General features: G+C 45.5%; 1 protein-coding gene across 1 annotated transcript in view; it reads right to left on the bottom strand.

Moving 5' to 3' along the window:
- Window positions 1-1,407: 1,407 nt before the first annotated feature.
- The window catches only part of TNR (tenascin R), a gene marked incomplete at both ends in the record, with an annotated part of 77,870 nt that continues 66,725 nt past the window's right edge, over window positions 1,408-12,552 (bottom strand). The window contains 4 exons of the mRNA XM_082614388.1: window positions 1,408-1,527; window positions 2,442-2,605; window positions 7,214-7,375; window positions 11,981-12,077. Of these exons, the coding sequence (XP_082470514.1) occupies window positions 1,408-1,527; window positions 2,442-2,605; window positions 7,214-7,375; window positions 11,981-12,077 (543 nt within the window). The remainder of the gene's footprint in view (window positions 1,528-2,441; window positions 2,606-7,213; window positions 7,376-11,980; window positions 12,078-12,552) is intronic.

Raw genomic sequence — 12,552 nt, 5'->3', positions numbered from 1 at the left:
GTTGAAGGGTCATGGCTTTTAGAGCCTCCAGCTCTCTTGGGTTTAAAAATCAAATCATGCCAGTGACGAGAGCACATCTCATAAAATGGGAGGTAGACCCGCACTTCTCCCCTCTTCACCTTTGGATTTCTAGATGTTATTTCCACTGGCACTTTTCATTTTTCCTCTCAAAGGCAGAATAATAAAAGAAGATGGAGAAAGGCTTCTCATGAGCTCACCTCATTAAGGAGGTCATTCCTGTTTCTCACAGGACCAAGAAAGAGGAGAAAACTGCAACCAAAACCCTAAAATTCCACCTCTTCCCAAGGATTATCAGTCAGGGGAATGGCTGGCTGGTCATATAACATCTTCTGACTCTTATTAAGCACCCCACCACCACCACCATCACCAAGGAGAGCCTGGCTGAAGACAGGAATGAGGCCTTTCGTTTGCAATTCAGGAAAAAAAAATCCATGACAAATAGGACCAGAAATAGAGAAAATGGAGCTAAGTGATATCTGTGTTCCCCATGGAACTGGTCATCTCAATGGCGGGGGCCCTGATTTCTATTTCTTCTGTCCTTTCCTCCATGCCTGACCCCAAAGTGCTACAAACCACAACTATCTCCCCCTCCCATCTTTAAAGAAAGTTGCTGTCTCTGACCCAAGGGAGGGGCAGGGACTTATGACCCCTGGGTACACAGCTGCTATACAGCCCAGGCCAGAGGCAGGCAACACCTTGGGAGCTAGAATCCAAAACAGTGGTTGCGCTTGTGGGGCCGTAGGGGGTCTAAGGGTTAGGATGGAAGTGGGCAAAGGATGGGTTGGCTGGAAAAGAGGCCACTACTCTTGAAAGGTGACAGAGGACATTTGGCTGGTAAGAGTAAGAGTGTCAGATGAGAATCTTTGGCCCGTTAGAAAGGCCTTGGGTTGTTGGGATGGGCTGAGGTTCATCTGTTTCCTTTTAAGGGGACTTGTTGGCAAAGCTTTCTTGCTGAGGCCTCTTCTCTGGGCTGGGGTGAGAACCTGGCCATCCAAGGCAGTGACCAGAGCACAATACCTGGAAGTGAAGGGCATCTCAGAAGGAGGGCAGGAAAGAAGGCACATGCCTGTCACTGTCACAGAGTCTGACTCCAGGATTTGCCTTTGAATTGGTCTTTTAAGAAAATGTCTCACTTTTCCTCCTTGGTGGGAAAAGAGGGGTAGGTTAAGGATGACTGGGTAGGAGGGAGCATGGAGATAGAGGGTCAGGCCCGGGGGCAGCAGAAACCATGAGCTGCTGATTCTCAGCTGATTCCTGCTACATCCTGCTTCCTTCAAACGCTCTTAATATGTTGCAAAGCATTACTATGTCCCCCACCCCTTGTTTCATATTATAAAATACAAACAAATGACAGAAAAGGTCAGTTGGCTCGCAGCCGCCCACTGCTTAGAACTGCAAGGACCGCCGTTTCCTCCCCGCCATGAGACGGTGGCTGTAGGGGCGCATCTTCATTTCCACGAAGGGGATGGAGAACTCGTGGCCTTTCCAATGGTACCAGTTGATCCCCTGGGAAAGAGAAAGATAAGCATGTCAGATCACCCCTACCCCCTCAACGGAACTGCCAGCTTGAAAAGATAGGGGATGATGAGAGTGGAGAATCCAAGATGTGCGTTTAGTCATTTTCCATTAACATGAAGCTTGAGGCTGAGTTCCCAAGAAGGGCAAAAGAGCAGAGATTTTTTTCTAGCTTTTCTCTTTAGACATTGCCAGTAGCCTGGGTCTATAATGGGAATGAGTTGCAGGTCATTCCTTATTGCTGGCTTTTTGGTTTTGGCTTTCAGGATTTGCACACACCAGTAACTAGTGTTGAATTTCAAGTTCCCAACAATATAGAAGCATTTTGAAGAGCATAACTGTGTTTGACTGCTCACTCCTGATGGGAGAGCCAGGTGGTTTCCACCTATCAGGTGACCAACCATCTTGGTTTGCCCAGGACTAAGGGGTGCCCTGGCTGCTAGCCTTTCAGTGCTAAAATTGGAGAGGTCCCAGTTGGCCCACTTGTGGTCTCTAATGGGGAAAGACAGTCCCGTTTACACTGCTATTTCTGATCTCTCCCTTCCTAGGACACTTCTTTGGATGAAGCTGAGCCTCTGAAGCTGTCCCTGAACTTGATAAGCTTTTCATGGGATAGGCTGGATGAGGAAATGAAATGGGACTTGACTGGTTGTCAAAGGCTTCTCTGGGTGAGTTCCAGCTCCTGAGTCCAGGTGCCTCCCTTTTCTTCCTCTGGCTTCGACTCTGTCCTGCTCTTATCCCAGTGTCTGCATTACTTTCCTCTTTATGAGAGTCCTTTCTCAACACTCTGAGTGTATCTTTTTAAAAGGGAAATATAAGACCCACCTGTGTACTTAGAACATAAAGCCAAGGGATGTGGGCTGCACGGCTCTGGGTCATTCATGCAGCGGCAGAGCTTCACCCACCTGGCTGTGCCTGGACTCCCCGTATTTCCCATTGAGGTTGGTCCGGTGGCAGTTCTTATACCACCAAGCCCCCTTGTATGACATGGCACAGTTGGTAACTGCAACATCATTGTCTCTGTCCTCTGTGGAGAAAGGGCGGCCCTGATGATAGCTGAGGGAGTCCCCTGGAAAAAAGACACATTCATGAGGCCGTCCAACCTGTTGTTCTTTTGTCAGGATGTTCTGGACATTTGACCCATGCCCAACAAACCTGGCATCCGCTTAAGAGACCTTCCACTCACCTCTCTGTTCCTATCTGGCTCCTCAGCCTGGCTGCACTGAGCTCTTACTCCACCTACCCCTTGGGTCCACTACTTCCGTGCTGCTCTACCCAGCTCATTACAGTAAGTCCCCTACATATGAACCTTCAAGTTACAAACTTTCAAAGATGCGAACCTGTGTTTGCACGTCCAATCACGTAAGTTAGTTCACATGTCTGGCGTACATTGTCACGCACGTGCATCCTCTCCAAGTAGTTGTGCTTTTGTGTACTTTGTACTGTATAGGGTACGGTAGTACAGTATCTTTATTTCTTGCCTGTTCACTCGATGCCAGCCCCTGTATGCCAGCTGTTGTACTGTACTACTGTACTTTTCAAGGTACTGTACTATAAAATTAAAAATGTTTATTTTTGTGTTTGTTTTTTATGTATTATTTGTGTGAAAAGTATTATAAACCTGTTATAGTACAGTACTGTATAGCCGATTGTGTTAGTTGGGTACCTAGGCTAACTTTGTTGGACTTAACGAACAAATGGGAGTTACGAATGCGCTCTCGGAACGGAACTCGTTTGTCTGTAGTGGACTTACTGTGCCTCACTGCCCTGGCCTTCTGCTCAGAACTCTGTCCACTCAGCTCCACCTCACCATCCCTGTCTGTTTCTTTCAGGCCAGCACTGGGACACAGACATTCGCGGCTCCTTTTGTCTCAGAGGACACAGTGATGAGCCATGGTGACCTGGGCCAGTCCAGGTCACCACCGTACAGCCTGGCTTTCTCCATGGCTCATCAGGCCCAGTCAGCTCACACCCAGTATCCCCCTGTTCAGAACTTGGGGCCACATGTGAAGAGGGACATTAGCTAACTAGAGTTCCTGTCCATAGGAAACAGGATGGTAAGAAAATCCTAACCATGTCATAGGAGAAGTGGTTGGGGAAACCAGGGCTGTATCTTGGGGAAGAGCAGGCTTGAAGGGGGAGACAGTTTCCATTATCACTGACTCCAAATATTTGATGGACTATTGAGTAAACAAACAAACAATTCCCCCCACCAAAACAAAAACTCTTTGGGAAAGTATGAGGGTCAGTAGGTAGAGACTGCAGGTGGCATATTTGGGCTAAATATATGAGGAGAAATTAGCTAAATATTAGAGCTGTTTATAAATGGTATGTACTATTTGGAGATATGGAGAGATCTCTATTCTTAGAGGCTGGGTATTCTCTTGTTGGGATGTTATGCAGGGGACTCATATGAATTGAGTATTTGAGGTGAGGTATCAAACCATAATTAATTTATACCTACTGGCCAAACTTTTGACAGGATTTGTGGTTAGAAATGTTGTGAAGGGGCTCACACTACTGAATGAGTGTTGTCTTAGATGCTTCTGAGGTCACTTTAAGCCAGGATAGGTCATAGTTCTGATCCTGTGGCTTCCGAGTCCACACTCACAGTGGCCACTCAGTGCCTCCAAGTGCTTCTGGCCACAGCTTAACTCTTAGGAAGATGATCTTTGTTTTATGGGGAAGCCTGATTCCTTCAGGCCAGTTGGGTCCCTAAGTCCATGTGTCATTATTTCTATCCCATCTTTTTCATTTCCCCCTCCTAGTCTCTAAAAAACCAGGTTTTGTGTCCACCCAGAGCTAATCCCACTACCTGCAACTCATTCTTTCCCATGTCTTCCAGGTCCTGGAGAAGGAAGAAGAGATTTCTTATTTTTTCCTTATATATATAAGGGTTTTCATCTCCTCTCACCCTAACTCATACTCATATCCTTTGTCTTAAAAAATCTTGAATTAATCCTACTCTCTAAAGACCCTTTCTTTACCATCAATTCCCTATGTTGTCTCTACCCATGTTCCTACCTTCTCATCTCCTGCTTGTCTCCCTGTAATCTAGAAGCTGACCTCATTACTCCCTTGGAACAGTTCTCTCCCACTTCCACTCTGATGTTGCTTTCTGCTTTCTCAGATATGATCCTGATGTTGGTCTTTGTCCCCTTCCCAAATCTGGCTCCCCCTCCCATTTCTGCTTCGTATATCCACCTCATATATTCAGTACATTATCTAAGTCTTGGTTTTTCTCTCTCAAACTGCTGTTCAGATTTGTACTTTTCTCTTAATTTCTAACATCAGTCAGGTCTCCTATAATCTCCTACCAGGATTAATGCAGCAGCTCCTGCGGGTCTCTGTTCTTTACTCAGATTTACTTTATGCTACTTACGGCTGTCACTTTGATCTTCCTAAAACCCCACATCCATTGTGTCTCTCAGGACCCACCGTGGCTCCCCACTGCCCACCATATTATGACAGAATTCCTCTGCCCCCTCTGTTTTAAGGCTCTTCAGGGCCTGGCTCCACCTATTTTCTTTTTATTCTTTCTGAACTCACACCCTGTCCTGGACAGCCAGGCCCTTTGCACTTTCCCTCCCTCCATGGTAACTGCTCCTTTTGTGATTTTTCTCCCAGGATTTTCCTTCCCTGGAATGTTTCCTTTACCATCAGGATCCAGTCAAATGCCACTGCCTTCATGAAGCCTTTTTCAACCACCCAGAACCCCCTTCTCTGAATGCCCGGTAAACTGTGGGTGAGTACCATTCATTTTGTGGTGAGTTGCTTCTTAATGGTCTGTTTTCATAAATGGATGTTTAGTTCTTGCAGAGGTCATGTCTTATGCTTCTTTTGAGTCCTCACAATTCACACAATGAACTTTTAGGGGTTGCTCAACAACCTTTTATTGATAACTTAACTTGGAATTTTCAGTTCTAATCCAATTAGAGTCCTGGTTAGAGACTTGGATTTTTGTAGCCTTGAGAACAATGGAGATGGGAGAAGGGGCTGAACTTGGAATTGGAGGCCATGGGGATGGATTGTTGCCAGAAGGGCCAGTAAAAATGAGCAACATATAAGATAAAGGCCAGGGAACTTGGGCAATAGTAAATGCCAGAGAGAGGATGGGCTTTTCCTCCCTGGAGACCTTCCAACCTGGAAAGAACAACCATTGTGTGAAGTTGCCCAGAGAAGGGGGCAGCCTACATAAGCCTAGTTTCTCATCTTTTGAAGAAGATGAACTGAATATATGACATAAGAGGTCAGACTGCAATTAATTTATGATGATTGGCCAAATTGTTGGTGGGACTTGCCTCTGAGACATGACAGTAGAATGCAGTCCAACAGTTATGACCTCCATGGGGCCCGGTAGCGAGATAGAGCTGCAACAGAGGCTGCAGCAGCTGGGCCCAAGTTAGACAGGTAAGAGCATAGGCCTGGAGCAGGTGAGGTGGAGGGAGGGAGGGAGGCCATGTAAGGAAGTGGGAGGGCTTGCTTCTCTTTCTGTGGGAGAAATAAGAACTGCTTTTCTGCAGGCACGATTCTAATCTTAGGGAGTGGTTGGTATCAGGTTATTTTTGCAATGATTTAGTCTGATATTTTGTTAATACACTCCATTTCAATGGCTATTTTATGCCCAAAGTGTGGTAAGTTGGATCTTTTGTTGGGGCACTTTGGTCAGGTCTGATTGCCATTGGGAATGATCTCCCATATGAAAAACAACAAGGGAAAGTGTGTCTTCTCTTTGGAGTAACAGTACCTGGCTGAGCAGAGAAATAACTGAGCAGATGCAGTTGTTGAAGAGGCAACACTTGGATGATCTTCTTAATTCCAAGAGTTATAAAAATGTTGCTAAATTTATATCCTAGCATTTAGCCTATAATTGGAGTTAATGAAAGGACCAATAACTCCATGTACCAAATAGTGGAATATTTGGCAAAACAGGTTTTAGGAAATGTGCTATAAGAGAACCCTGGAAATAGATTGGCAAAGCCTAAGAAGCAGACTGGATATTATGTTCTGATAAAACTATTAATGCAACAGAGCTTATAGAGATGGTTTTGGTCTACTTAGTGGAAGTGCCATAAAAATCTGTACAGAAAATGTGACCATGTATGGGGTTCTCGTGGAGGAATGAAAAGGAATGAGGCCCATGGGGAACATTTAGGAGCTGTTGTGTGTTCCCTGATGGAGGTGTTATGGTGACTGCTGATGGAGGGCAGTAGAGCTCAGAATGGGGGGACCTGTCTTCTTTTTATTAGTTCAAAGATGGTTTTCCTAGATGTCATTACAGGGGAGATTTCTACCAGACAATAGATGATTATGCTGTCACTGGATAAGAGCCTATATTGATTAATCTAGACAAGAAAGATAATCCTTCACCCTCACATTGTACTCTTTTTGGTTAACTTTAAAAGCACTTTGGCTCTATTTATCACATTTTTTTCCTGACTGCTCTGTGAACTAGGACAGGCATCATTATTAAGATTTTCCAGATGAGGAAACTGAAGTCCTGAGAAATTGATTTCAGGTCACCTGAGTGGTGAGGGGCAGCGTGGACCAGAGGCAGTGTGCCAGCCCTCTGCCCTCCTCCTTGGCTAGCGGGGAATTCTGCAGCTCAGGCCTAGAACGTGGGGCCCAGTCCTGCTGCACGCCCACTGTTCTCGGGAGCTGCTCGGGGCCAAGGTACCTGCGGTGCCATTGTAGCCTCCTATGCGGAGTTTGTACAGGCTTCTGCTGCCCTCGACAGAGAACTTGTCGTAGTAGGCGAAGGCGGCGTCCTGGCCGTCACGCATGTCCACGCGCAGCTCGTAGCGGCCCTGGGACGTGATCCAATGTATGTTGTCCAGCCCTGTGGGGAAGAGCAGAGAACGCAGTCAGCCTGGCCTCAGTGGCTTTGGAAATGGGAAGCAAAATGTGACTGTGGCCTCAAAACAGATGTTCTGGGAAAGAGGAGGGGTACTGGGATTGCTTTTGCCTTCAGTCCTTCCCAGGTTGTTATCAAACAGACCCTACCAGACTGAATTTCCTCCTGCAAAAAGACCAGACCAGTTCTGCTGATGAGTTCCCACCGCAGGTCAGCTCAGGGGTCCTACCATCTAGTCATGACCCAGTACCGGACACGCCCCTGAGCCTCAGGATTCCGGGCCCTGTCCCCCGCCACCTCCCACTCCAAACCATGATGTTAGTTGAAGATGACAAGAGGCATCACATGGGTGTGAATTCTTTGGTGTGAGTGATAGGAAGCAAGAAGTAGAAACACTGATCAGAGTAATTCACAGTAGGCCCTCGGGGTCCAGGATGTCCTACCATCTCCTAGGAGCCTGGGAGGGGGTTCTGTCCACCCTTAATTACACTGCCCCTTGTTCTCTCAGCCTCCAGCCCTCCTGAGGCTCCCATAACTGGGTCAGAGAATATTGTCACCTGTCTCCTAACTCCAGTTCTTTTCTCTCTAATCTACTTGCTATACCTTGCACTGCTACATCTTCACTAGTCTTTCTGGGCAGTTACGCTCCCTCACCCACTCTCTCCTTGGCCTCTAAGCTTCCCAGGCCTTGGTCTAATAGATCCTTGTAAGGTGCAGACCCCGTGAGTCCAGAGTTAGGCAGAGCCCAGCTCTTCCTTGGTGATATTTTCTCATATGTATTTTCTTATCTCTCTGCCCTGGATGGCTGTGCTCTGGGACTTTCTGATTTTGACTACCTGCCCAGACTTTGAACCACTCCCCTTGCATTGCTGGTGATCTTTGAGTCCTCCTGATTTCTACCTGCTTACTGAACTGGGGTCCTCTTGCTTTACTGTGACATTTGATATCTATCAGAGTACACCATGACTTAGAATTAAAAAAATTGCAGAGATGGAAGGGAATCTAGAGATTACTTAGGCTAGTCTGTTTGTGTTGTGGAAAAAGGAGGCTGAAGTCCAGAGAAGTGAAGTGACTGGCTGAGGGTCACCTCGATCTTTCTGTTTCCCTATCCTGTTTGAGAGTTCAAGCTTTATGTTAGTTATATGTTGAAAGCTGTTTGCTATTTGCTGTGTGCCAGGTTGCTGTTACCCTAGGCTTGTGCTTGTGTGGATATGGCAGATCCTGGCGGTGCCCTGCCCGGATGCCCTTTATTTTTTATTTTGTACTGTTTTTATTTTGAAGGAGGGAGATGTTACAGAATGTTTTCTAGTATAAGATGTATAGGGGAAAATTCAATGAAATAGAGAGAAGAGAGAATTGTCAGAGGGGGAAAAATGGTCCTTCAAAGGCACGTCGAAATAGGAGCCAACACACATCTGCAGAATTTGGTTAGATCACAGTCCAGATGCCCTTTAATTGGACAGTGGACATAGCCCCCAGCTGCTAACAACTCACAGCTGCCTCCTTCTTGGATCATTGCCCTTGACCGAACAGGAGTTGCTCTACTCTGGAAGTTACCTGCTCCCTCCCCCACGTCTTGGGGCAGACCTCCATCAATACCTGATGTGGAGGTACCAAATCCCAGCCCCCTTGTCCCACTGGGGACCAATCTGAGGAGCAATTCATGCTCCAGAGCTTGCCTGAGGATCAGACTGAAGCTAATCTCCCACCAAGATCACACATTTCCCCCCCTGCTCTATGCTATTTCCCTCATTCCCCTTCTGAGAGTGCTCCCCTGATAAATCACCTGAACAAGAATCCCTGTCTCAGGTTTTGCTTCTAGGGAACCCAACTTACAACATAAACCATGGGTCAGAGTGTTACCCCTAACCTGAGTATTGTCACCGAACTACACATCACCAGGCCGTGCTTCTATTTAAGAGCCCTCCCCGGCTCCCTATTACTTATGGCATTGATTCAAACCTTCTCTTCCCCACTTTAGGTACCACAACATGCCTTTGTTCAATGCACCTTACCTCATTTTCTTCTTTCCCTGAGCTGCATCTTTGCTCTGGTTGGATGGTTTTTCCATTGTCCTGTTTGCACATGTCAAAAGGATCCCTGCCTTCCCTCTTTTCTTGTGTGCTTCCCTCCTGCATTCTTCTTACTCATCCCTCAATGCCTTCTCCAGGAAACTGACTCTTCTTTCTCTGAATATCTGCAGCCTTCTTGTCAGTAGCTCATAGATTAGAACAGTGTTTCCCAATGTGGGAGGGCATCTCTGATGATATGAGAAGTATTTGGGAAATAAGGACTAAATAACTTTGAACATGTAGGGAGAAAGATATTTCCAAATTCTCTCTTTTTCTTAATAGATTAAGGGGAAACCTTAATCCTGATCCTAACGGTAACTCTCAGTTTGGATCTTGTACTTTGTGGTTTATACCCAACACTTTCTAATCTCCATTTTTAGTACCACCAATACAGCAACAACTGGCATTTAATAATTATATACTGTTTTCTTTTCATTGAATTTATTTTTGAGACTCCCTTTTATTTATGGCACATGATGACTACTAGCTTTCCATTTTTGACGCTGCTGTAAAGTTTCTTTCACAAAACAGTAGATTTCTTTAAAAAAACAAGCAAGATATAGAAAATTCAAGTGCGTGATAGTTCAGATATTTCCCAGATATGGTAAAAATTGTGAACATGGTGTATGGTAGCTGAGGTTTGGGAAACATGAACACTGTCTGCTATGGATGCATTGATTCCTGTGCTTTATACTTATCTCCTAAACTGTCTGTAAATTCTTAGACGGTAAGGATATTTTCCTATTTACTTGACTTCTCTTTCAATGTTTTTATGTGATTTTTACCTTATATTTTTTATTGTGTTCAACAGCAAATACAGATCTGGGCATCTAATAGGCACTCAATAAATTCTTATCAATTGATTGATTGATTGATTGTTATCTACACTTTAGGTACCTACTATGCCCAGCCACTGTGATAGATAATGAGGTTAAAAATGAATATGGTTTGGTCCCAGCCCTGAAAGAAGTTTACATAGTATAGTCAAGAGAGACAGAAAGGAAAATGGACACTGACTTGGACCACAGAAGAGAAAGTAGCTAATTCTCCCACAGGCAAAGGGTGAGAAAAATGGGTAGGATAGGTCCTATGGAGGAAGAAGAGGTTAGCTGGGCCTTTGAATATGCACAGAGCACAGCAAGGTGTATGGGGGAGGGGGAGAGTTGGATGGCAGAGCGTTCCTTGCAGAGGAAACATTAGTGATTGTAAGGGTTTGGCGTTTGGGGTGGGGAGGGATAAACTGGGAGTTTGGGATTAACAGATACACACTACTATATATAAATAGATAAACAACAGGACTTACTTATAGCACAGGGAACTATATTCAATATCTTGTAATAACCTATAATGGAAAAGAATCTTAAAAAGTATGTGTGTGTGTATATATATATGTATATATATATATATATATATATATATATATATATATATATATATATATATAAAAAAAACTGAGTCACTTTGCTCTACACCTGAAACATTGTAAATCAACTATACTTCCATTAAAAAAGAGCTTGGGGTCTGGTGTTGGTTGGGGGGTGCAGGGAAGAGGAGCAGTGCTCTTGGTGGTGGGGCACAGGCCCAAGACGAGGGCCTTGTACCACAGCCAAGGTGTTTAGTCTTCACGTGCTGGTGATGGGGAGTGGCTTAAAAGCTCTACATATGGGGTTAGCCGTTGCTCAGATTTTGGCGTGAGGGAGATGATTCTCCTGGCCATGTGGATAATGGGTGGTCCAGGAGGCAGGAAGGCCAGTGAGGGGTTGTTATATGAGCGTCCAGGAGAAAGATGTTGAGGCTAAGCAGGATAGTGACAGGGGAGAGAGAGAGGAGGCCACGAACACAGAACACAATTATCCACCTTTCCCCTGTCTCCCTTTATAATCACTGTGAAAATCCAACCAAGAGGGAGATGCAGGGAAAAATAAATTCACTGCTCTCTAGGATTGGCTCCACTGCCATCTGCCTGGGTCATGTGTGTGTTTACCTTCTCACACCAGTTCAGTTCTCAATCTACACCTCCTGCTTATGTCAGACCTCTAGGAAATTGCCGGTCACCTCTAATGTCATTTTCATTTTTTCCCTTCCCGTCCCAAGTCAGTAATAACATTCTTCCAAGGACCTAGAGCCGAGTGACTGCCTCATTTCTCTTCTGACCTGCAGGCTGGCTGGCTGGTGCCTGGCTTCTGAGAGATGACCAGCCATCCTGTTGCTCCCTTTGCCCCCTCCCCTCACCAGGCAGCTCTCTCCCTTTGTAAAAGTTGCCTCATGTCAAGACCCATCAGCATAAGAGACTATTAATGAGGATGGGAAGAGACGGAGCAAAGAGGAAAACACCACAACAAGATAGAAACAGATCAATAGTGGAGCCTAACAGAGCAAGAGGTACTGAAAGCAATTCACGAGCTGTCGGCTTCTCAAGGGACACAGTGTTTCTGATAATCCCAGATGGACACAGAAAGGAGAAAGATGGACAGAGAGCCGGAGCTGCATTCCAAGGGAAACAAAAAGGAGGCGTTACCCAGCCAAAACTCATCCTCCAGGTTCCCGAAGCCAACGCGGTACTCAGCCCATTTCCGGAAAAAGTCAGTTTGGCCATTCTGCCGCCTCTGGAATACCTGTGAAGAGAAAGAGGGGAAATGAAGAAAATGCTAAGGAAAATAAACTCTAACGAGTAAAACTGCTATAACTGGGTTTTATATCTGCAGTGACAAAGATTATCAGATAAGCCACCACTGCAGTACGGAGCTTGGTATTTGCACAGCAGTCGTAGGAGATGCTCAGAGCCCTTCTCTGATGCGCAGGGGCACTTGATGAATAGGCCAGGGTGTAATGTTGACACTTACTTGCACCCCTGCAATGTAGAAAGGATATGAAGCCCCCAACTAGTCAAGGGAAATAGGCTTGGCTCTCAAATTAATCTTTTTGCACCACAGAATGCAATAGAAAGCATTCCTCACCAAAAGAATGGGACCAACTTCAGATCAGCTAGGAACTGTCATCATCCTATTTCAGGCAAAGCAATTGCATATCATTCACTTTCCGAGCTGTTTAAGTGCTAATTTCATTTACCCTCCAATACATCAGCCTCGA

The sequence above is a fragment of the Mesoplodon mirus genome (assembly GCF_964341445.2).
Source record: "Mesoplodon mirus genome assembly, chromosome: 3".
Classification (NCBI taxonomy): domain Eukaryota; kingdom Metazoa; phylum Chordata; class Mammalia; order Artiodactyla; family Ziphiidae; genus Mesoplodon; species Mesoplodon mirus.
This window is presented reverse-complemented; position numbering and strand designations above follow the sequence as displayed.